This window comes from Rhinolophus sinicus, linkage group LG04, assembly GCF_036562045.2.
Source record: "Rhinolophus sinicus isolate RSC01 linkage group LG04, ASM3656204v1, whole genome shotgun sequence".
Lineage (NCBI taxonomy): Eukaryota > Metazoa > Chordata > Mammalia > Chiroptera > Rhinolophidae > Rhinolophus > Rhinolophus sinicus.
Genome location: NC_133754.1, coordinates 82,875,961 through 82,897,799, shown reverse-complemented (window position 1 = coordinate 82,897,799; position 21,839 = coordinate 82,875,961). Strand labels below are relative to the sequence as shown.

Here is a 21,839-nt window from a genome sequence, read left to right as displayed (position 1 = left end):
TACAAGTTATTTGACTTCTGTTTGGAAAACGTAAATGGCATTAGAACCAGAAAGGCAATTTCATGATTCAAAGAGGTTAGAGGTTACATTCCTTTTCTTTTATTATTTTTTATCCTGAGTAGCATAAGCTTTTAACAGACATCATTCAGCTTCCAACCAGACACATTATTTTAAAGTCTCCTAGGGCTTTAAAGTCTCCTAGAGCTGCTACTTATGAGGCAAGGGGGGAGAGTGGATGCAGGAAATGGAAAAAAGACTAGGGAATTAAAAGTTTCAGAGACGGTAAGCATGTTAATCCTGGCCATACTGCAAAGTCACTGAAAAGACATAAAATGAAGAAATACAGAAAGACCACTACCACTTAATCTTACACTCAAACTTACACTATCAGTTTCATGTTCTCTATTTGCAAACATTTGACTTGATGTTTTTGTGTGTTTTTATATATTTAAGGTATGTCTTGAAAAGTGAGTGAGTTTTTGAAATGTTTCAATAACGTGTATATTTTAGTTAAAAAGAAAATTATTTTTTTCAAGCTTATGGAATTCTACGACTCAAACTTGGTCCTCTTCACATTGTAAGCTACTACACGAGATGAATGAATGAATATTTATGCAATGTCTTTTACTAGAAATAGCCATCACATATGGAAAAATTAATATGAACTCTAAGAAAACTGATTAAATGCTTTGGGAAAGCTCAATCAAGAAAAGTCAGTTTTAAAAAGGGTTGCCCAGTTAGATCTGGGTAGCCAACTATCGATATTTAGGGCAAATGTAACAAAAGAATTTTTTTTCATATTGCTTTGCAGGTGACTTTAATTTCTCAATCCCCTTTAATGAAATAAAAACTCCAAAGCAGACAAAGCATTGAAGGTATTGTATATGCAAGAAAGCCAATATTCATCTCCAAAGACAAGGTCTTGTTCTTACAACAAAAGGCAAGTCAATCAGTGGACATTCAAATAAAAATAAAATTATATTTAAAGCATGATTACATTATGCTTGGTGATCCACACTTTAACTTCTTAGATTAATCAACCAACAACTATGAGATCAGATTATCTGTGATAAATCCCTTCTATTCTGATAGATTTCTACCTTTGGATGCAAACTGTACCACAAGTAGACTCTAAAGACCCTTATTATTTTAATGTGTTTAATTTTGGGCAATGAAAATCAAGTACTGCACACATTCCATACCTATTGCCAAAGTTAATGCCAAGGATCTATATGTCATTTGATGAAGAATCTCAACTGAGACTCAGTTAACACTGTCATTCAGAGAACACCATTACCCCCACTCCTTCTATCTCCCCTTCCACTCAAATTGCTTTTGACTTTAACAGAGAAGTGTTATAGTTTTATCTACAGACCAATAACCCAAAATATCATTAAAGAGGAAGAAGTAATCTTATATTTTTCTTAGTAGAAACATCTTCACAAGGATTACTTAACGTTACCTGGGTGGTGACTGACAAGAGCTGGTGTCAGTCCCATACTCATGTTTGAGCATCCCTCTCATACAGAAAGCTATAAAGGTCATTTCCACATTAACTCATGCTTATCCACATATTGAAAGACAAATTGCAAGATGTGACTTCTTTCAATAACTGTGTTCCATAAACATTACAGTCTTAAGAGGCAGGGATTTGGGGATACAATCCACCTGCTCAGCTAGCATTTTATCACTCACTCCTCTCAATTTATAAATATTACCAAAGGCTGACACATGACACATGGTAGTGTCTGGGAAGAATTTACCCAAACTACCCCACAAGAGGAAACAATTATTTAAAAATATTAGTGGGGCAATTGACTAAATGATTTGGGCAAAAGTTAAATTAAACCATACACTAAAATAAATTTTTATTGGTTTATAAAGTCAACTTCTGTAAATGTGACCACTAAAGGATCATTTAGTTGTTTCATAAAAATATTTTTCCTAAGACGAAATAATTGATATTTGATGTCACAGATTCTCTGGCAAACTTATTTGTAAGTTTGTTTTCTCCTCTGGAGATTTTTACTTCCTTATACTAAATATTCTACTACTCTAGAATTTCAGATTCTAGGAACAATGAATGCCCAGTGAAATTATCATTGGTGTTACAGTTCAAAGGAGCATCTGAATGTGCCCACCAAGAAAATCAAATGTCATTCTTGTAAAACCATGGAAGGAAAAGGGGCATGAAAGACTTACCGGTACAGCATTCTCCTCACTGAGAAGAGAGCACATGTTTGGTTCATATCTCAGCCCCAATCTCCTCACTGAGAAGACAGCACATGTTTGGTGCCTAATACATGTTCCTCTGGGATCAGTGGCACCATTTTCTCCATCATTTCAATAATCATGAACTATCTTCTGACTGCAGCAAAGGGAAGGAAGCCAAACATAAATGAAATGAAAAATAACAAAAAGAAAAAAAATGATTTGAACCATAAAATTTTTGTACATAGACACAACATCCAAATAACATTACCAGGCCAAGAGCAAATAAAGAAAAGAAAAGAAAAAAAAAAAAAAATATATATATATATATATATATATATATGAACAAGTAAAAACTAAAAATTTAAATAATCTGTTTCTAAAAATTCATAAAAATTGGTAAGTAGAGCAACAGAATAAAAACTGACAAAAACTGAACAGGATTGTCACAGAAATAATTTGCTAATATATGAAAGCATATTTTACCTTACTAATGATCAAAATAATTATAAATGAAAACAATAGATTTCTTTTTCACCCACAAATTAGCTGAATTTCTTTAAAGATAACATCAGTCAAGTTGTAATGAAACTTAAAGTTCTCTCAAAATGGTAGTGAGAGTAACAAAGGCCACAATCTTTCTAGAGGGTAATATTGGGACTATGTATCAAGTTCCCTAAAAGATTAATAACTATAACCCTTAGATTTTACAAATGGGAACTTTCTTCTTTACAGGCATCTGTCTATATATGCATCTCTCTCTCTCTCTCTCTCCCTATGTATCTATCCAGATTTCTGAATTTTCTACTATAAACATGTATTTTTCCCCAGAAATATTACTGTTAAAAAGAGACAATAGATAAAAAATAATAGTTATGGATTTTAAAAAATGAATTCTTTATTTCATATTATCTGTAGTCTTGCTCCTTATGTCCTATAAAATAAGATTTGCTCCTCACAATATAGAATTTGTGATTTTATCTCTTCTTCCCTTCCTGCTCCTTTCCCTCCCAAATTGTACCTACTAAAGTGAGTACAAACTGATTCTGAAAGTAAAGAGCTTGTGGAATTTGACTAACTGAATTACTCTTTCTGCAAAGGAGTAAGCAAATAGGGGGAAAATGAAATAGATTATCACTTTATGATATGCTGAATTTTAAAACATACGACAATTAAATTCACGAACTTGTTGCAATGATGCTGCTAACATTTTTTCTTTTATATCAGAGGGATCATTCATTATGAATTTGTACCAACTGGACAAACAGTCAACCAAGTGTACTATTTGGAAAGTAGTACTGAAAAGTGCTGAAGGGCTGCATGAAAAAGTTAGACAACCTGAACTTTTTGCCAACAATTCATGGCTCTTGCATCACGACAATGTACCAGCTCACATGGCACTGTCTGTGAGAGAGTTTTTAGGCAGTAAACAACTGTTTTGGAACCTCCTCCCTACTCACCTGATCTGGCCCCTGGTGACTTCTTTCTTTACCCAAAGATAAAGGAAATATTGAAAGGAAGGCATTTTGATGATATTCCGGACATCCAGGGTAATATGATGACAGCTCTGATGGCCATTCTAGAGAAAGAGTTCCAAAATTGCTTTGAAGGGTGGACTAGGCAGGCATCGTCGCATAGCTTCCCAAGGGGAGTACTTCGAAAGTGACCGTAGTGAAATTCAGCTAGGAGGTATGTAGCACTTTTTCTAGGATGGGTTCACAAACTTAATTGACTTCGTATGCATGCATGATGAATGAAGTATTGAAGAAATGTTTACTGAGCATCCTTTACTGTGAAGTCTTCTTCTGTGGCCTTTATATACACGGCTGTACTGAATCTGCAAGGCAATAATGAAATCAATATGGATGAAGGAAGTTAGACTTAGAGAGGTCGAGTGGTCCAATAGCTTTGAGGAGAATCCAGAACTAAACTGTGCTCTTTCTATTACACCAAATAAACTTTATTACAACAGTTAATTCTGATCAATCTATTCCTTTATGTGTTTCATGTTGACAAAATGAGACAGTTTAAATGGATTGTCTGGGAATTATTTAAACCTAGTTTAAAAATACTGTTATCCCTACACATAGGTATTTTCCCAAATGATAAGATCACTTAGAATTTTGGATACCCAGCCACCTTCAAACTTTGAAATACAGTGCAAGATTTTTGTGATTGTCTAATCAAAATTTGTATGGATGAGTATTTTATTTCAAGACCAACTTATTTCCCTAATGTGTGCAGAGTGAGTCATTATAGAAAAGTATTATATGGATAGAGTAAAATAAAAGTATCATCTGAAATTGGAATTTTATTAATAACATTTAGGCTTACTTTGGATTTGTAATATATGGAAGATGGTCCATATTTTTTACTAACATTATAGTAGAATCCTGTTTTACTTTTAATTTGCCTATTAATATTTAAAAATTATATACACACACACTCTTTGGCCTGAAGATTTTTATAGTTTTATTTTTAAATTACCTCCTCTCCTCCAAACTCTCATAATTCTAAACTTTAACCTTTAACCCCTTTCCACAAACTATGCTTTGAATCACGTTGACTGAGCTTACTGTGGTTCATCTTTTAGAAAAGGTACTCTGAATTTCAGAAGATCTCTGTAAATTTATTTTCTTTTGAGGAGAAAACAGTAAAATATTAAATTCAAATCTGCTAGAAATGGATGAGAATCCCACCATAGCTATTTCTGAATTATGGTATTTTGTTTCCCCACCAGCTGTTTAATGGTTAGTTACATCGGATCTTACAAGCAAGTTATATATTAAGGACCTAGTGTTGCCTCCCGGGTTCAGTTGGAAGCACGGGAACATTGTGCATTGGTTGGTGACATTTTCCAGATCATGCTGCCTTTAAAAAATGCAGCAAGAATTCTCTCATAGTTAATGTTTGAAAGTGGTGACTTAAAGTGAATTGCTAAGAAGTATGAATAAAGTTCATTTTACTGAAAATTTAGGAAATTCTTGCTAAATGATATGACAAATTCTTCACCAAGTAGAAATTTGAATACAAAGTTTATTTCTAACTTAATGTCATTAATACTGAGATGCTTTTAAATTTTTTCACATTTTTTTCTTTCTGTATTTTTTTTTACAAAAAGAAAATTTATTATGCTAGCACTACTCTTGATTCTGAGCATTTACCTTAATCTTTCATAGCTAGCCTCTAGTCTTTATGTGCCTTTTTACATAGGAAAGGACAGAGTAGTAATTCATATCTTTAAAGTAGTTTCATTACCTAATTTGACAAAAAGTGTGATTGAGTTCCAAAATGCATTACGACATTGTTTTATATAATCATAGTGGTGATAAATTCAGATTCTACAATTTGATACTTGGCTAAATTTGCTCAAGTGTTTGTTTTCTCAGAACTTTGTTGCAATTTGTGAATCAGACTGAATTCCTGGACACTTTAATTCTGGTTAAAAAGAAGATTTGGCATTTGAAACTACCAAAGATTATAGAAATTAGTTCTTGAAGACTTATGGTGGATCATTGTTTGCTAATTTTGCAATCAGCAACCAAGGAATTAGAGACTCTCTTTGAAATCAACAACTGCGGCTTTGATTCTTGGTCACCTATCGAATGAGAATGTTGAATGGGGTACAGCTTGTATCTATTGCCTGGAGAATCAAAGATTGTTCCAGTTATCTCCAGAGTTTCTTCTGCCAATTTAATGACTATACTAATAACGTATGAAAGCATCAGGCAGTGTAAGCTTATTACAATATGAAGTATCTTGTTGTACCAACTATAAGGCAGATACATTTAAGACCCAAGTCGGGAGTGAAATCCAGCTTATACATACAGGTATTTTATCATTTTTACTTACAGTGCAGTTAAGCTAGTTTTCAACCAACTCTCAAGTGGAGTTTCAGGTACAATTTGAGTGTTCTTGAATTAATTATTCTCTTTGCAGATCTTGTTTGCTTTTCCCTCAATCCAGCACCCAACACTATTCAGGTACACTATCTGCCTTGAAATAAATACTTGCTTTGATCTCAAAATATTTGATTCAGATTTAACTCTTTCTTGACAATTAGCATTTATTTGCATATAAAAAGGGGACTGCTATAGACTGAATTGTGTCCCTTTCAAATTCATTTGTTGAAGCAAGCCCTAACCCCCAATTTTACTGTATTTAGAGATAGATTTAGGGAGGTAATTAAGGTTAAATGAGGGCATAAGTGTTGGGCTCTGATCTGATAGGGCTGGTGTCCTCATATGAAGAGGAAGGGACACCAGACACCCCCTTCCCTCCACAGCACACAGAGGAAAGACCACATGAGGACTCAGCGAGAAGGAGATACGGCAGCCCTCTACAAGCCAGGTAGAGAGGTTTCACAAGAAACTAACTCAGATGGTACCTTGATCTCAGACTTCTAGCCTCCAGAACTGTGAGAAAATACATTTCTGTTGTTTAAGCCCTCCAGTCTCTGGTATTCTGTGATGGCAACTGACCAGATGAAGAAAGGGCAAAGTGTGTTTTAAAATGAGCTGAGTTCATACCAATCTCCTGACAAAAATTAGTCCTGTCTAGCTGAGGGCAGCCTCTGTTCCTTTACAGATTCCAAGTCCTTGGTAAAAACAGCTCTTCATAGGGGAAGAGAGAATCAAGGCGTATGAATCTGGTCCAAAAATAATGCCTCATGGCATATGGGGAGGGGTTGGTTATAAATCCAGCCCAGTGGATGCTTCAGCCCAGCTTATGTTATGTTTGTTCCTTGGTCAAACTTGTCAAGTAAGTCTAATTCTTTAAAAACTTGAATTAAAACCTACATGGGATTCCCCATAAATTCTGTTAAGTGTTGTTGAGGCTGGGGCACTTTGCCTGGGGGTTAAGAACTCTTTCCATCTTCTGATGAGAGACACTGGCCTTGCTTGGTGTCAGCAACATGTTGGTTCCCTGCTCAAGAAAAGGTGCTGAGGGCTATAGGATTTTGGCACCACTGCGGCCACAGCTGCACCTATGGGAGCTGATGCCTTTGGCAGAGAGCAAGAGGGTGTTCAAGTAATTAGTAAAGTAAATGTCATATTTTAGAGCATTTTGAAAACAGAATTTGCAGAGGGCCTTTTTTAAAAAAAAATAGAATCTTTTTTCCCCCCCAATATCTTGACATAAAACAGAAAAAAAAAACATGGCTGCTCTGGTGGAATGGAGAGTGACGGCCTCGTGCCCCGTCTAGGACTCTGTGGAACACATATTGGTTGTTATTGTAGAAGTAGAAAGAATAGTCCACTCATGATCACTTGTCCTGTGTTTTCATATGGAGTGTCCCACTCCACTGCCTGTCTCAGGAGAAACCTTTAATAGTTCAGGGTTACAGATACTTTATTTGTAAAAATGAGAGGTCGACTTCCATAACTGCTAGACTCTCCTTTTAGGTCTAACTGAAATTCCTGGAATTATCTCAGATGCAGAGAAGAGGCTGGATTGTTCAAGAAAACTCTGCAACCTCCACTATCTCTTCAGCCTATGAAGCTCTAGCTTTCCCGGGGCACCAAGGATGGGCAAACCCACACAATCAGGATGAAGTGAGACTTCTCCTTCCTATGTGCCCTGTCGGGCCAATCGTGGCAGCCCACCCAAATGTGAGAGGGAGAACAGAGCTTGTCATTTTTTCACACACAGGCCAAACCAGTCATATAACTTACCAGAAAAAAAATCACAGTGGAATTCTCACGTGATCTGAAACTACATGCAAAAACATCTGCTTTAAATCTACAGATGAGGAAATTCTTTGTTTCCCCACGAGCTTCTCAAAAGCAATTCACCATTAGTGAATGATGGTGAATGATGTGGCATTCAGAGTGTCCACATGCACAGGTAGACTGAAGTCATTTCAGGTCAAAATACCTTTTAGTGTCTTGCTTCAGACTTTTATCATTGAAATTTTCAAATAGCCAGCATGATATTCTCATTTACTTAGTACATGCCATAATCCCATTCAAGAACTGCTCAATCGATAATATAATTTTGCCTTTGCCATTCTTGTTCACAAATTGCAGAAAATGTTCCTATGCATTTCTGGAATTTTCCACACCTTCCCTATCCCTGTCCCAACAGGTCAGGACACGTCCTCATTGTTTTCCTTAAAATTCTAGTGTACCTGCTTTTTTTCTCTTATTTCCCTTTCTGAACTTTTCTCATCTTTTTTTTTTTTCTGTTCTTCCTTCCTGTTTTCACCTTTTCTTCACTTTCTTCCTCCCTTCCTTTTTCTTCCCTCTAATTAGCAATTGCCAATGCTAGCCTATGATCCTTTATTCACTGTGTGCCCTATCAAGAGCACGAGTTTCAAAAATATCATCAAAATGAAGAAACATTATTTTAAAATGGATATCAGTCTGTCAGGCCAAAGCCTGGGATAGAATCAGAGGAAGCAGGGAGTGTTTGATCTGACATTCCCAATCCTATCTGCTTCCTGTGTGCTTCTCCTTCCTGTGAGAGCCTATCATTGAGTCACAACTGCCAAAAATATTCTGGAGCAGAAACATCAGAGGGTGGGAATAAGGAAAGAAATAATCAGGGGTTAAAGGTCATTGTTTAAGATGAGTAAGAGATAAAGAGAAAAAAGTCGTGCCTTGAAAAAGAAACTCTCAAAGAAAGGAGATATGAAGTATAAAGAATGGGACATACTAGAGGAGTCATTTGTTACACATTAGCCAGGACTCTGTGAAATCTCCACAGCAAGTATTTAAAGATATGACACTTGTAACAGAACAAAAGCCTTGTTGTTTTTTTTTCCCCCCAAACTGAATGACCATGTCAGCTACATAGTTACATTTGTGGAGATACAATAATATTCTCAGAAAAGAATTTCTACTTAAGTGTGTACATTTGAATATGAGGAAAATTAAATTTAAAAAAAAATTAGAAAATGTACAGCTGCCTTAAAGTGATGAAAAAAAATTCCACGACTTTAACAATACATTACCAATATTGTTATAAAGTCATATAAAGTAATGTGTTGAATATACCTCTATGAAATTTTTTTTCTCCTTTTAAAAGTATTTTTACATTTCATTTGTATAATTATTTCTGATTGTGATGATTTCAGATTCTGTCTTAGCCAGCCAGTCATTACTTTGTAGATTGAAAAGAAGTTTTTCATGGTGTCTCACAATCATTTCTATCAAAGGAAAATAGTTACTGCTGTCTGTGTGGGCAGTCGTATCTCACCAAGCCTGATACATAATCAGCCCTGACGGGTTAGTTCATGGGCAGAATCCAGCATTTTGACCTCTGTATTCACAGGTAATATAGACGGAGGCCCACTACCTAATTGAATCCAATCACCAGAACTCTAGATGGTAACAGCATTAGAAGTCAATTTCTGCTTCAACAGCCTTGTCTGGGTGAAATACAGTTTATGTGCATCTGACTGAGGTTTGGAAGCAGAGCATGGAAGTCTTAACCTTTACTTTTTTATGAAAGTTGCTTTTTTAAAAATTTTTTTTTTCCAAGATAATTCACTTCTTCCTGAAGTGGAAATAAATTTTCCAAAGTCTCCATGTGCAGCCCCCTTTGAGATGATTTGGATGCTTTGAGCTATCTAAATTTGTTAGAATTTAAGAATTAGAATTAGAATTATATTATAGCATCAGGGATACAGATTTTTTTTTACTTATAATTTCTTACATGAAACATTTTTAAAAGATCACTGTTTCCTCTTAATAGGGTCATTAATCTCAGCAATGGGCCTTCTCTGAAGTGCTTTAAAAATTTTTTTTTTCTTTTCCCCTCTGTATGTAGTTTAGTACAAACTTAGTCATGTCAGAGGGAGGACTTCATACAGAATTTTAATTCAACTTCTTCCTTTCACAGATGAAGAAATTTAGACTCAGAGGATTTTGGTGATTTGTTCAGACACAGCAGAAAAGTCAGGATTAAGAAGAACCTGGTTTATAATTCCCAATGTAGTGCTCCTTCCGTCATAGTGTGCTTTTAAATTTCAGAGTTGTTAGCTACGGAATGAAGAGAAAAGAGCATGTGAAACTTTGTTGTTTTTTTTCAAATTACAAACCATCAAACACCACTTATACAAGTTCACAGTTATTTCCTATTTAAAATATCTAATATACCAAAAAATTCAAACATGACCAGATAAACCAGTAATTATTTTATAAAGTGTCACCAACTTCCTTAAACAGTTTTCTGGGTGTACTGTACACATTTTTTGAATACAATAATTGAATTTATTCAGAACTTTCTAGCATTGATTTATATAAAAACTAGACACTTCAATGTTCTCTCTTCTACCAGAGCACAATGAAATACTATTTTTATGTCATTCTTATTTTCAGTGCAAAAGGTAAAGTCCCTAAAAAGCATCCTTTGAAAAATCTGCTTATGAAACCTGAGCTCTTGGGGGACAGCATATTAATGTAGACAAAGTGGGGGCCAAGAGACCTTTGCTCTGCTCTTCGCCTCAGGTCTTCCTACGTAGGTGAACATGGGAACTTAACCACGTGAGGAGTTTCATGAACTTTGGCAACATGTTAAAACAATTGCTGTAGTCTGAACTCTCTCACCTGTTGTGTCTGCTTCTTTTCTCTCACCCACTGAGTAAAATTCCTACAGAGGAGGGAATCCCCACCAGAGTGCATGGAGGGAGCGTGTGACTGTTTCTCCTTTCCTTAGAGAGGTGCACTCTGGGTACGCCAGGGAATGTGGTCCTCCAGTCACCACTCAAACTTCTGTTTTGAGTTAGTATGGAGATGGAGAGCAAAGGTTATTTTTAGAAATTCTAAAACTGGAATCTATCTGTTTCACTCAGTCAAAACCCCCATTCAAAGAAAAATAGTCTTGAAGTTAGATCTTATACAACCAAAACATATTTTTCCTTGAGTCTTTTCAACTGAATATACAGCATTAGGTTTCCAGACATAAAATTCTGCTTACTGATTTTCCAAGATTCTGATATATTACCTGATGCTGCAAACTTCCAATGTTTTCTCTTCTTTATCCTTTAGATTGACTGGATTGGTATCTTGAGACTCCTAGTGAGTTTATGAACATTTTTCACTGTATTTTTTAGCTTTATGGTGAATCAATTTTGCTAACACTTTAAATAATTGTTTAGCTTTATCTCTAGTCCATCTTCTTAATTGGCATCACAAAAATCTCAATTATTATAATGGAGTGAAGTGACATTTTTATGATACACATAAAATTGTCTGTAAGTATCTCTGGCAATGTATTGTTTTTGTCCATGTTAGTTTTGCTTTTGATCAAAATTATTTGATCTCCAGAGACAAAGTAAATGTTATTTTCCTGGCATCCTTCATGCTTAAATTTTGGCTTACTGATGTTTTTGGCTTACCCATATATTCTGAGAAACTAATTGTCAACACATAGCTTAGATTATTTTTAAGCTGATAACTTGTAACAGTTGTTGCATCAGGTTCTAATATTCTTTACATGGCCTCAGGGGGCTCATTTGAAACTTAGACTATATATATATATATTTTTTTTTTCCCCCCTAAATTAGCTACAAATTAATAGTTTTAAATGTATCAAAACTAAAAATGATTGATCAAATTGACATAACATTACATAATGCTTTTTGCTTACATTCTTGGCTCAAATACGATAAAGAATGATTGAGTTGAACGTAGCAGAATTTCATAGATGGTGACCATTACACACTAATATTGTGCTTCCCCATCAGGTGGAAAGATGGTATTTATTTTCACTCCATATTTCCTTTTCTAACCACACTTGAATTTATTTTCTTGTAAAAATTTTGATAAAACTATAGCTGTTGTCACATTGACTTAACATTTCCTTTTGCATTATTATTATTATTTTTGCTATCCTCAAGTTTGAAAATTACCTAGACCTTAACTGATATGAACAATGCTTATATTTATTGCTTACAGTCTTAAGTCATCTTTACTAAAACAAAAATAGGATGATGGTGCATAAATATATATATATATATATATATATATATATATATATACATATATATATATATATATATAATGAGAGAATTTCCGAAGATTACTTTTTTCCCCCTCAAATGTGAAAAAAATCTTACTTTATGAACTAGATGTTAAAGTTGTGTGAAGCACGTAATTGGAATTCAGTAAACTTTGCATGTGACACTGTGTTATAAGTCAGTATTGAAAACACTCAGGATAATTTTGGGGCATCGAATTTCTAATTAAATATTTTTAAAGAAAATAAGTTATTTTATAGCAAAACGTATAGATACTAATGTTTTCTACTGTACTGAGTAGTCACGAACCATTTAAAAATATTTTTGCTATATTAAACTTGCAAGCTTTAAGAGATTTATCTTTACATAACTATAGGCTTTTTCCCTTCTTTTAGCACTAATTATTTTTATGTATTTGCTGGTAGTTATGTATTTGCTACATCACACTAGCAAACAATCAATTCTTTGTCAACACGCACACCATTTATTTGGTTGTATTTACTCAGGCAAAATGTTTGTTCCCAGAGAACAGTATGCCTGTTTAAAAATGAAACAAGCACTTCAATTGTGTGACTGAAATGTTTCTTTTATAAAATATATGAGCATTTAAATGTTATTTCCAGTTTATTTTATATTTTATATTTTATACTTCAGCCCACAAAAAAAAATATTTCAGCTGGTCAAACAAGTTAAACACTTGGAAAATACTCTTCTTGAGTAAAATATTTTAAAGTGATTTTCATACATACTGAGGAATATTATACCCATTTAAAAGTCTGAATGTCCCCAGTGCCTTGAATAACTTTCGATCACATGGACATGCTAAGCAGACTATCTTATAAGATGGTATATTCTATACTGATTCATTTAGATTTAAATGTAAAAGTATCATGGGCTAAAGTATTTGTAATCATTAAATATATTAAGAGATGTATTTAAATAAAATGTAGTAGCAACTGTTATCCCTGTGAAATTTTCTTTTATAGGAATACACATTTTCATAACAATCACGGTCTGACATCCGGTTAGAGAAAAAGAAAAAGGGCAGGGGGAGATGAATGTTTCATAATACCAAGTTTTGGTGATAGTGTAACATTGTAATGGAGTGAATTTAGCAGCTTATAATACAACTTTCATTTTATTTTAAACATATTTTGCATGATATAAAAATATTGATCACAGTGAGCTTTAACCAATTGTTATTGCTATAAAAATGAATGCAGAAACAATATTTTTAGTGGAAATAAATTATATAGTCATTTTTTTTTTTTTTAAATCACAACAGAAGAACCTCAGCTATTTGGTCATTGGCAGAAAACGAGTCTTTACAAGAGGTCTTTTTGCAGATGAGCTACAGTCCATTTCTGTAAGGTTATCCACATGGTTCAGCAAACAGTGACTTTTGTCTTTGTTACCATGGTCCCACAAAGGTCTCTCTGTTCATGGTTCTAAAGTGGCAACACAGTTATCCATGGCAGAAAAATGGTGAACTGGAAAATAGTACACTCTTAGTTCATATCGTTCTTTTCCAATATGAAGGGACACAGCGACATACTTCTTCACTAAATGAAAGTCCCTGCTCACAATGCTTCAGCCGATTTGGACATGGCCGTCTGTAACAACTAGGAAAACAAAGAGCAATAACTATATTTTGATAAACACCAAGGTGATGAATTTATTATGCTACGACACATGTTTGTGTTTTACTAAATTTTAAACTAGAACAAAGTTACCCATTTCATCACAGAATTGTTCTTAAGTTTATAGGTTTGTAAATAGTTAAAGTTTGTGCTTACAATTACAAAATTTACGAGGAATGGAAAAACCTAAAAACATAAGTGTCTTGGTTGCTGATATAACAAATGGGAGAATGTTGTCAGCATTAGTGCTTTTGAAGTGCTCTCTGCTTCGTAGATGAAAGTAACATAAAACAAATTTTGGAAGTGTCTATTTAAGGTCTGCTAATTTAGTGTGATCACATAAGCATGGCAGAATTCAGACTAGAGTCTGAGAATTGTATGGAAGCCAGATTTGAAGCCATGAAACCCAGCCATTTTAGTGGGTTTGTGATCCTCAGCAAGCAGCCCCACCCTCACTCCTGTGTTTCTACTGGGTAGGCAGCTGGCTGCATCATGGTGGTTCACTCTCCCTTCTCCACCTGGGCTCCGTATGAAACCAATTCAGTCTAGGGGAAGGGAGAGAGAGAGAGACAATATCACCCTGGGGGTCCTTCTCTTCCTCTCCTAGACTTCTGGTTTCTAGTAGTGGTGAAAGGACAAATGATCAAGCAGCCAATAATGTCTGCAGCCCTGTTGTTCTGGTGAATGGAAGCTACCTTTGAAGAAGTTTTTAGAGTATGGATATGCTTAACATGTAGGAATGGCAATGGGTGTCCAGGGAAGAATATATGACCTTACATGGATATCAAAAATGCACTACAGAAAAACTAAATGTGGTTTTGAAATTTAATTTCTTGTACTCTAGAAAAGAAAGCATATCTAGTTAAATTATTATTATTTTTCTTCTAAATACAAATGCATTATTATAAGGTCACTGGTATTCCTTTACTAAAAAGATACAATTCTCACTGCTCAATGAAATTTGTTGATTAAAGTAGTGGACCAAAGAATATATACTCCACCACACTTTTGGAATAAATATTAAGAGAAAATGAGGAATATAGATATTTTCAAAATATAAATTATCTTTTTCTGCTTCAATATGTACATGAAACCTGAAATTATTCACTTAGAAAAATAAGCATAGAGAGAGTTTCCCCAAATAGAAAGTTTTAATGAAACAATGTATACTATTAGGAAAAGTAAATTAGATATGTTTTCTACTAAGTTAATATAAGAATTCTGGAGAAAAATATGATGGCTTGTTAGTCTATGTAAGCACACAAATTTCAGGTTTTTCAACTTATAGTAGGATCATTCAGAATAATTCAATATAAAAAGTGGTTTAATAATTTTTAGTAAGACTTAATATCTATATTCTGCATTTTTGAAATATCCTGGTAATTAGCGTAGTAATATGCAAGTGAAATTTCAATATAGTTATTGCTCTATATTCTAAAGAAAAAAAAATATTCCTTTGAGGTATTCTGAAACAATAATGGGAAAAATGTCATCAATGATATATGTAGATTCATTCAAATCTTCTGCAGTAGCCAAAATGTTAGTGTGGCTGGATCAACAGAAACATAAATTAAAAAGAGAGCACAAAACTCCTGAGAATAAAAAAAACACATGGATACTTTACTTACTGAGAAAAAAAGTAGTGACAAACATTAATGCAGATACGAAACTGTAAGTAAAGAAAATATAAGTTTTAAGTAATGTGAACAGTCATCTGTTGAAATGGCATTATCACCATCTTTAAAGAATGGATGAAAGAGAAGAAGAGATACCCTACAAAATCTTTACAACATTATTGATTATATTCCCCAAACTGTCTTTCATACCCGTGTAGCAATCTTGTGATTACCAATTTATGTTTTCTAATCCCCTCACATTCTCCCTTATCCCCACCCTCCTCCCATCTAGCAACCCTCAGTTTTTCTCTGTATCTTTGAGACTGTGTCTGATTAGTTTGTTCATTTATTCTATTCTTTAGATTCCACATATAAGTGAGATCATATTGTAACAGCTATATATGATGTCAGAGGGGTAGTAGATTGGGGGAGAGGGTTATCACTTTGTGAGGAGTATAAATGTCTAGATATTACATTGTTTTGTACACCTAAAACATTCTAAAAAAAGAAAGAGAAGAGAACTCTGTAAAGCTGATAAAGAATAAATGTATAAAAACTAAAAGGACACCAGAAAAGAACAATGCTATGTCAGCCAAAAAAAGAGGAGAACTTAAAGAAAAGCTACAGAAAGGAGAGTTTACATAAAGACCAAATTATCCATTGCATTTTGAAATAGTCTACTGATGCCTTAAACAGAAGTTTATCATGGAATTCTAGGGCATAAACCCTATTACAGTTGGTTGAATAAATGAAAGATGAAAGAAGTGAATGTGTGCTTACTAGAGGTGAAGGGGGTGGGGAGAGGTTGATGAGGGTAAAGGGGGTCTAACATATGGTGACAGAAGGACATCAAACTTTGGCTGATGAGCACACAATGCAATAGATGTATTATAATATTGTGCACTTGAAACATAATTTATTACCCAATGTTGCCCAATGAACTTAATAATGAAAAGTTTTTTAAAAAGAAGAGGTGAGTACAAATGCCAAAAACCTAGCCTTGGAGCACCTTTGAAGAGAAGGACCGAGTTTGGTTGCTAAAGTATGCTCAGCATCACAGGGCAATGCTAGTAAAAGAGAAGAAATCTGAGAACTTTTATAAATTGAGGGGACAGGACAATAGAATTAAGATGTTAAAGGTATGGAAGAGAGAAGGCATGACTGGTAGAGCCATGTTGAAAGAATGTGGAAGAAAATGTCAAAAGTCCCATCTGGTTTAAATAGTAGACCACCTTATTCTTCGATTATAGAATAAGAAGTTCAGGGACTCGCAGAGAAAGGGTTTGAGTCCAGTAGACTAATTTTTTTCTTGGTGAAGAAGGGAACACAGTCAAAATTTAAGGAAGGGGTCTTGAGTAACCTTTAACAACTATTATTTCTCTAATTCCATTAAATAGTTAGCTAAAATATTTTTACTTCTAGATCCAGTTCTACAGTAAATGGCATGATACTATCCTTTGTAAGTTTTGCACATTATCTATACTTTGAAAAGTTGTCCTAAATCACACCTGACAGCATCATAATTTTGGTGGGAACAGGTGTACCCTATCTGGGTGTATTTTCAAAATGCTTCACAGGTGACTTTCTGATGCATGTGTCCTCCCGCTTCTGCTGACAACCACCACCTTAGCCCCTGGGAAAAAGACTCAGAGTGTTTTCTGAGCTTGGATCTGGTTTTGGTTCCCCGGGTTATTTCCTTGCCTTTTGGGGATCACTCGCACAAATGTTGGCATTGGTTAAAAAAAGTCAGAATTTGTCTTCCAGAGCTTACTGGTTTCATGTTAGTTTGGTTGAGAAAATGGCATTTTGTTGAGAAAACAATTTCCAGTAAGACAAATAAATACAATTTATGAAGATTCTTACCTGCATGTGTGCTGTTGAAACTTCTTTCCTTTTAATAAGCACTTATGTGAATTTTCTGTACATTCACAGGCACATTTCCCAGGGTTGAGGGGTTGATTTCTTGGGCAGGTTCTTTTACATACACACTGGCATGTGTTTTCATCAAATTCTCTGTTGGCCCCACATGAGCTAGGGAAAAGTTTGTTTTTACAGACACACTGGCATGAGTCTCTGTCTAGTTCTTTATACGGTCCACAGCTGGAAGGCCGAAGCCCCCCTTTGCAGACACACTGACAGGTCTCTTCATCCAGCTCCTTGTTGGGTCCACAGATGTCATGGAATCCATCTACTGAGTCTAGACAAACACAGGCGTAACATCTTTACTATACATTACTTGGTCCTGGGTGTGGTGTGAAACAATTGAAAGCATTGACAAGGGTCTTCCTTTTTATGTTTTTCATTATAGGGCTGTGCGCAAACTTCGGTATGTTCCTTTATAAAGAAGTTAAAAATAATACTAATATGAAGCAAAAATATTCCTATTGTGTAGTGACTTATTTCAAAGTATGATCATCTCAATATTGTACATGTGATTTTAATATGAAAATATTTGTAAATCAAAATAGACACCCTTGGCATTTAGTATGAAAAACATCGTTCTGCTTACCGTCTCCAGCACTAGAAGCAAAAAGAAAATCTTGCTGAGTGAGACATCTGCAGATGTGATTATTCCATGTGTAATTTGTGGGGCAAGTCTTGTTGGCAGCCTGGCACCTTGGGGAGATAGATGGGTTAAGTATTAGTGTATCTGGTACATAGAAGGGACCATCTCTTTTCTTACCTATGTATTACATCAATGCATGCTTGTAAAAAATAATCTCTAAAATGATGCATGTATATATTAAACGAAATGTGGAAGTTCCCCCTCCATGTGCTACCTCCATTTACATGTGCTATCAAATTCTAACCCCAGAGGTGACCACTGTTAGTAGTATGGTTTTATAGCAATCCAGACTTCTATATTTTTAAGGCAAATACATTCATTAGTAGAATCACAGTGTTCTAGTTTGTGCGAACATGGGGTAAAGCCATTTATATAATTCTGAAATCACTTTTTCCACTGAATAATACATTATCAACATATTTACATGTCATTTCATAAAGTTCTGTTCCATTATTTTTAGTGGTTGTGTAGCGTCCAAAAAATGGATGTACTATTTATTTTATTAATCTCCTATTGGTACCTATCCAACTTTTGGCTTTTTCAAATAATTCTACAGGAAACATCCTTATACATGTATCTTTACAGACTTATTTCTGAGGTACAGAAGCCCATAACTGTCAAGTGTCCATTAATACAAAATTCCCATTCTACACTCCACCAGCAAGATATCAAAGACCATGTTTTGTTGTTGTTGTAGTTCTAGTTTTTCCTCCCTTTCTCCCTGCCTTCCTCCCTTGCTTCATTTGTTTTAGTAAAAAATGAACAGCACGCTGTTCCTTTTCTTACATTTTGGTTTATGGTTGCAGGGTTTCCTTTTGCAAATAAATTATGTTGTATATACCAGGGGTGCCAAAAAATGTACACATTTTAAAAGATGTTATCTATGTATTTTTGAAGTCAAATTGAATCACAGTAGCAATGTGTAGTATGACGTTCACTCAAAAGATGGCGTTAATCAAATGAATGCTAGTGTCATTCATTGTATTACAATTTTATACAGTCTTTTCCTTTCTTAAAATGTGTACCCATTTTTTGGCACTCTCTGTATTTTTTCTTATTCTTTTACACAGAAGATAGCATCCCTTATATGTTGTTCTAAATCTTGCTTTTTCAGTTAACAGTATTTCCTGGAGAACACTATACCACCTTCCCAATAATTGCAGTTATTCCTATGAATAAGTCTACACACATTACATATTTTTTGTATTATTTTCTTGGCGAATCATGAACATACATTAATCCACATAAAATTTAGACAGTATTTATAAAATTTCCAAAACAATATCATTTTTTAAAGATTTACCTCTTATTCAAAACTTTAGTATTCTTCTATCAAATAATATGAAGTTAAGTGTGTTCACCACCCAGAGCCAGTTCTCCTTCCATCACCACATATTTGGCCCCCTTTTCCTTCCACACACAATGTAATACATAGATGATGTATTATAGAAATGTACACTTGAAACCTATATAATTTTACTAACCAATGTCACCCCAATAAATTCAATAAAAATAATATAAAGTTATGTTGAGTTATATAATAACAATGCCATTAATCTTGGCTGAATGAAACTCATATCACTTTTCTGTAAATGAAAGTAAATCCATTGTGGTTATGTCACCTCAGTGTTGACATGGTTTAAGTAACACATTCCTATGCTGATATCAGGTCGACACAGTGCCGGTGCAGTCACTATTACAAAATCATCTTTCTTTTTTTTTTCCATTTTGCCAATATGTGATTTATGCGGCCATTATCTAAGCCAATGTTTTTCCAGCTGTTAGCTGCAAAAAATTACTGGATCAGGAATTCAACTATATGGGTTGGGAAATGTATTTTGTAATGTAGAAGAATGGCATATAATGAAATACAAACTATTAGATGCATGTGATAAAGATTGTTTTCTGAAATTTTATTTCAAGCATTATATATATATATATATATATATATATGCATATAAATATTTTAAATAATATAAACACACAATGTATGTGTAAATATGATATACAACCCCTCACACACACACAAACCCCCTCTTCTCCCATGTGTGGTGTGTGTATATGTGTATCTATGGTTGCAAGGTCAAATGTATTTGTCTTTATTTGTAGTTGGAATAGTTGACAAAACACATATCTAAGCCATTCAAGTGGCAAAAAGAAATGTCAAGAATAATCTCAATCACTAGACTAAGTGAGACTGGTGAATGATGATATTACCAACTGCAGGAATATGTGCTAATATGTCTGTGCTTAAGATTAAGCATGTATACAAAATTGTTCATCCCAAATAGGTATAAAAACAAAATAATTTCCTATCGTGTAGGAAAGGCTAGAGTTTTCTCTCTAATATTTCAATATCTTCAAAAATAAAAATTCAGAAGTACGTATTGTGTGTAGAAACAAAGGTAGGAATAAATGTAAGACTATACTTCCAGAAATACCATACAAAAAGAGGTAGCCAGTTTTATAGAATTAAATAATGATTTCATATAATCTGGCTACCCTAACTTTAATTTTTGCACATTCACATTGAATAAAAATATAATCTTCAGAATAACACTCTCCATTATATTATACTTCAAACACTGTGCTCTCATAACTTGATATTACTGACTAGTTCAAAGTGAATTAAATATTTTAAATTATAATATTCTTAAAATTTTAATTTCTAGAAAAATATGACTAGAAGCTTTGCAAAAAAAAAAAACTACTTACTTATCAATGTTAATACATATTTCAAAGTTGAAATTTGAAATCCTGGTAGATGTCATTTAATTATAGTAGCATATATTTGGATGGAATGCATTTTCATAATTACCTAATGAAATTCCCTGCTTTAAAAGTGAGTAGCAAGTTCTAAACATTCAAAGTTTCTCATGTGAAAAATTGAGAGACACAGTTTCCAAAATTTTAGAATGAAAGAAAATGTTTTCCTTTCATCCAACTGCAGGAATATGTGTTAATGAGCACAATTCTATTCCACTTAGTTTAATCTAAAGTATTTTTATCCTATTAAAATTTCTCTCAAGTTCTAAATATTTATGTGTAAACATATTAAAATATTTACAAATTATTTATTTTGTATACTGTACTTATAAAGTATATTGGTTTAAAGACACATTTTGTCTGCAGAGTAAAGCAGAAGATTGTATAATTATTTGTAAAGTAGATCTGTGTTGAGAATGGTATGTAAATAAATTGACTTTGCCACTTTCCCTTTCCCACCCAGAAAACACACAAACACAACCACAAATCCTGCTTATAATTTGTATGAAGGATAAAGATGGTTTCCTATGAATCATTTCATTAATTATTTTGAAACTTCACTCAACTACCTTGGTAATTTTTGCTTTTTGCTAGTTAAAATTAGAGGACAAAAATGTATTGTACATATTGCGTAATTATTACTAGCTCTTGTACTTTGAACACTGTAATAGGCTTTTCATGCACACTCATTTTTTTGAGTCTTTCATCTTCTCTACTTTTTTGGCCCTGGAGTTTTTACATACTTGGAAATTCCCTAACTCCCCAAATCCATATTTAAGGAACAAAGACATACCACCACCATTTGTTTGGCATTAGTTAGAACTGAACTGAAATCTTATTATTTTTCAAAGTACTATAATCTTTGTAATATATTTCTAATTGAAAAAAATTAACTGCATCTTGATTTATATTAAACTACTATTGATCTACTTTGCTAAATATCTCATAGATCATTGAAGATGAATATTAACATTAATTGAATGCAATTCAACTTGTAGCAGTCAATGACTTTTTTAAAAACAAATTCATTCTTTGGAGATGAAGTGTGCTATTAGTCAATTACCCTTCCTGGCAGC

The 21,839-nt window shown here is 33.9% G+C and overlaps 1 protein-coding gene across 4 annotated transcripts in view; it reads right to left on the bottom strand.

Annotated features, from left to right (window-relative positions):
- Positions 1-13,327: 13,327 nt before the first annotated feature.
- The window catches only part of VEGFC (vascular endothelial growth factor C), a 190,756-nt gene continuing 182,244 nt past the window's right edge, over positions 13,328-21,839 (bottom strand). For 3 of the 4 annotated variants that reach the window (XM_074329888.1, XM_019749437.2, XM_019749438.2), the window contains 3 exons: positions 17,941-18,047; positions 17,295-17,628; positions 13,328-13,797 (listed from right to left, as the gene is read on the bottom strand). In XM_074329888.1, the coding sequence (XP_074185989.1) occupies positions 13,689-13,797; positions 17,295-17,628; positions 17,941-18,047 (550 nt within the window). In that variant the 3' untranslated portion in view covers positions 13,328-13,688. Of the gene's footprint in view, positions 13,798-15,420; positions 15,485-17,294; positions 17,629-17,940; positions 18,048-21,839 lie in introns of those variants that run through there. The other variant, XM_074329887.1, reaches the window with a different exon arrangement.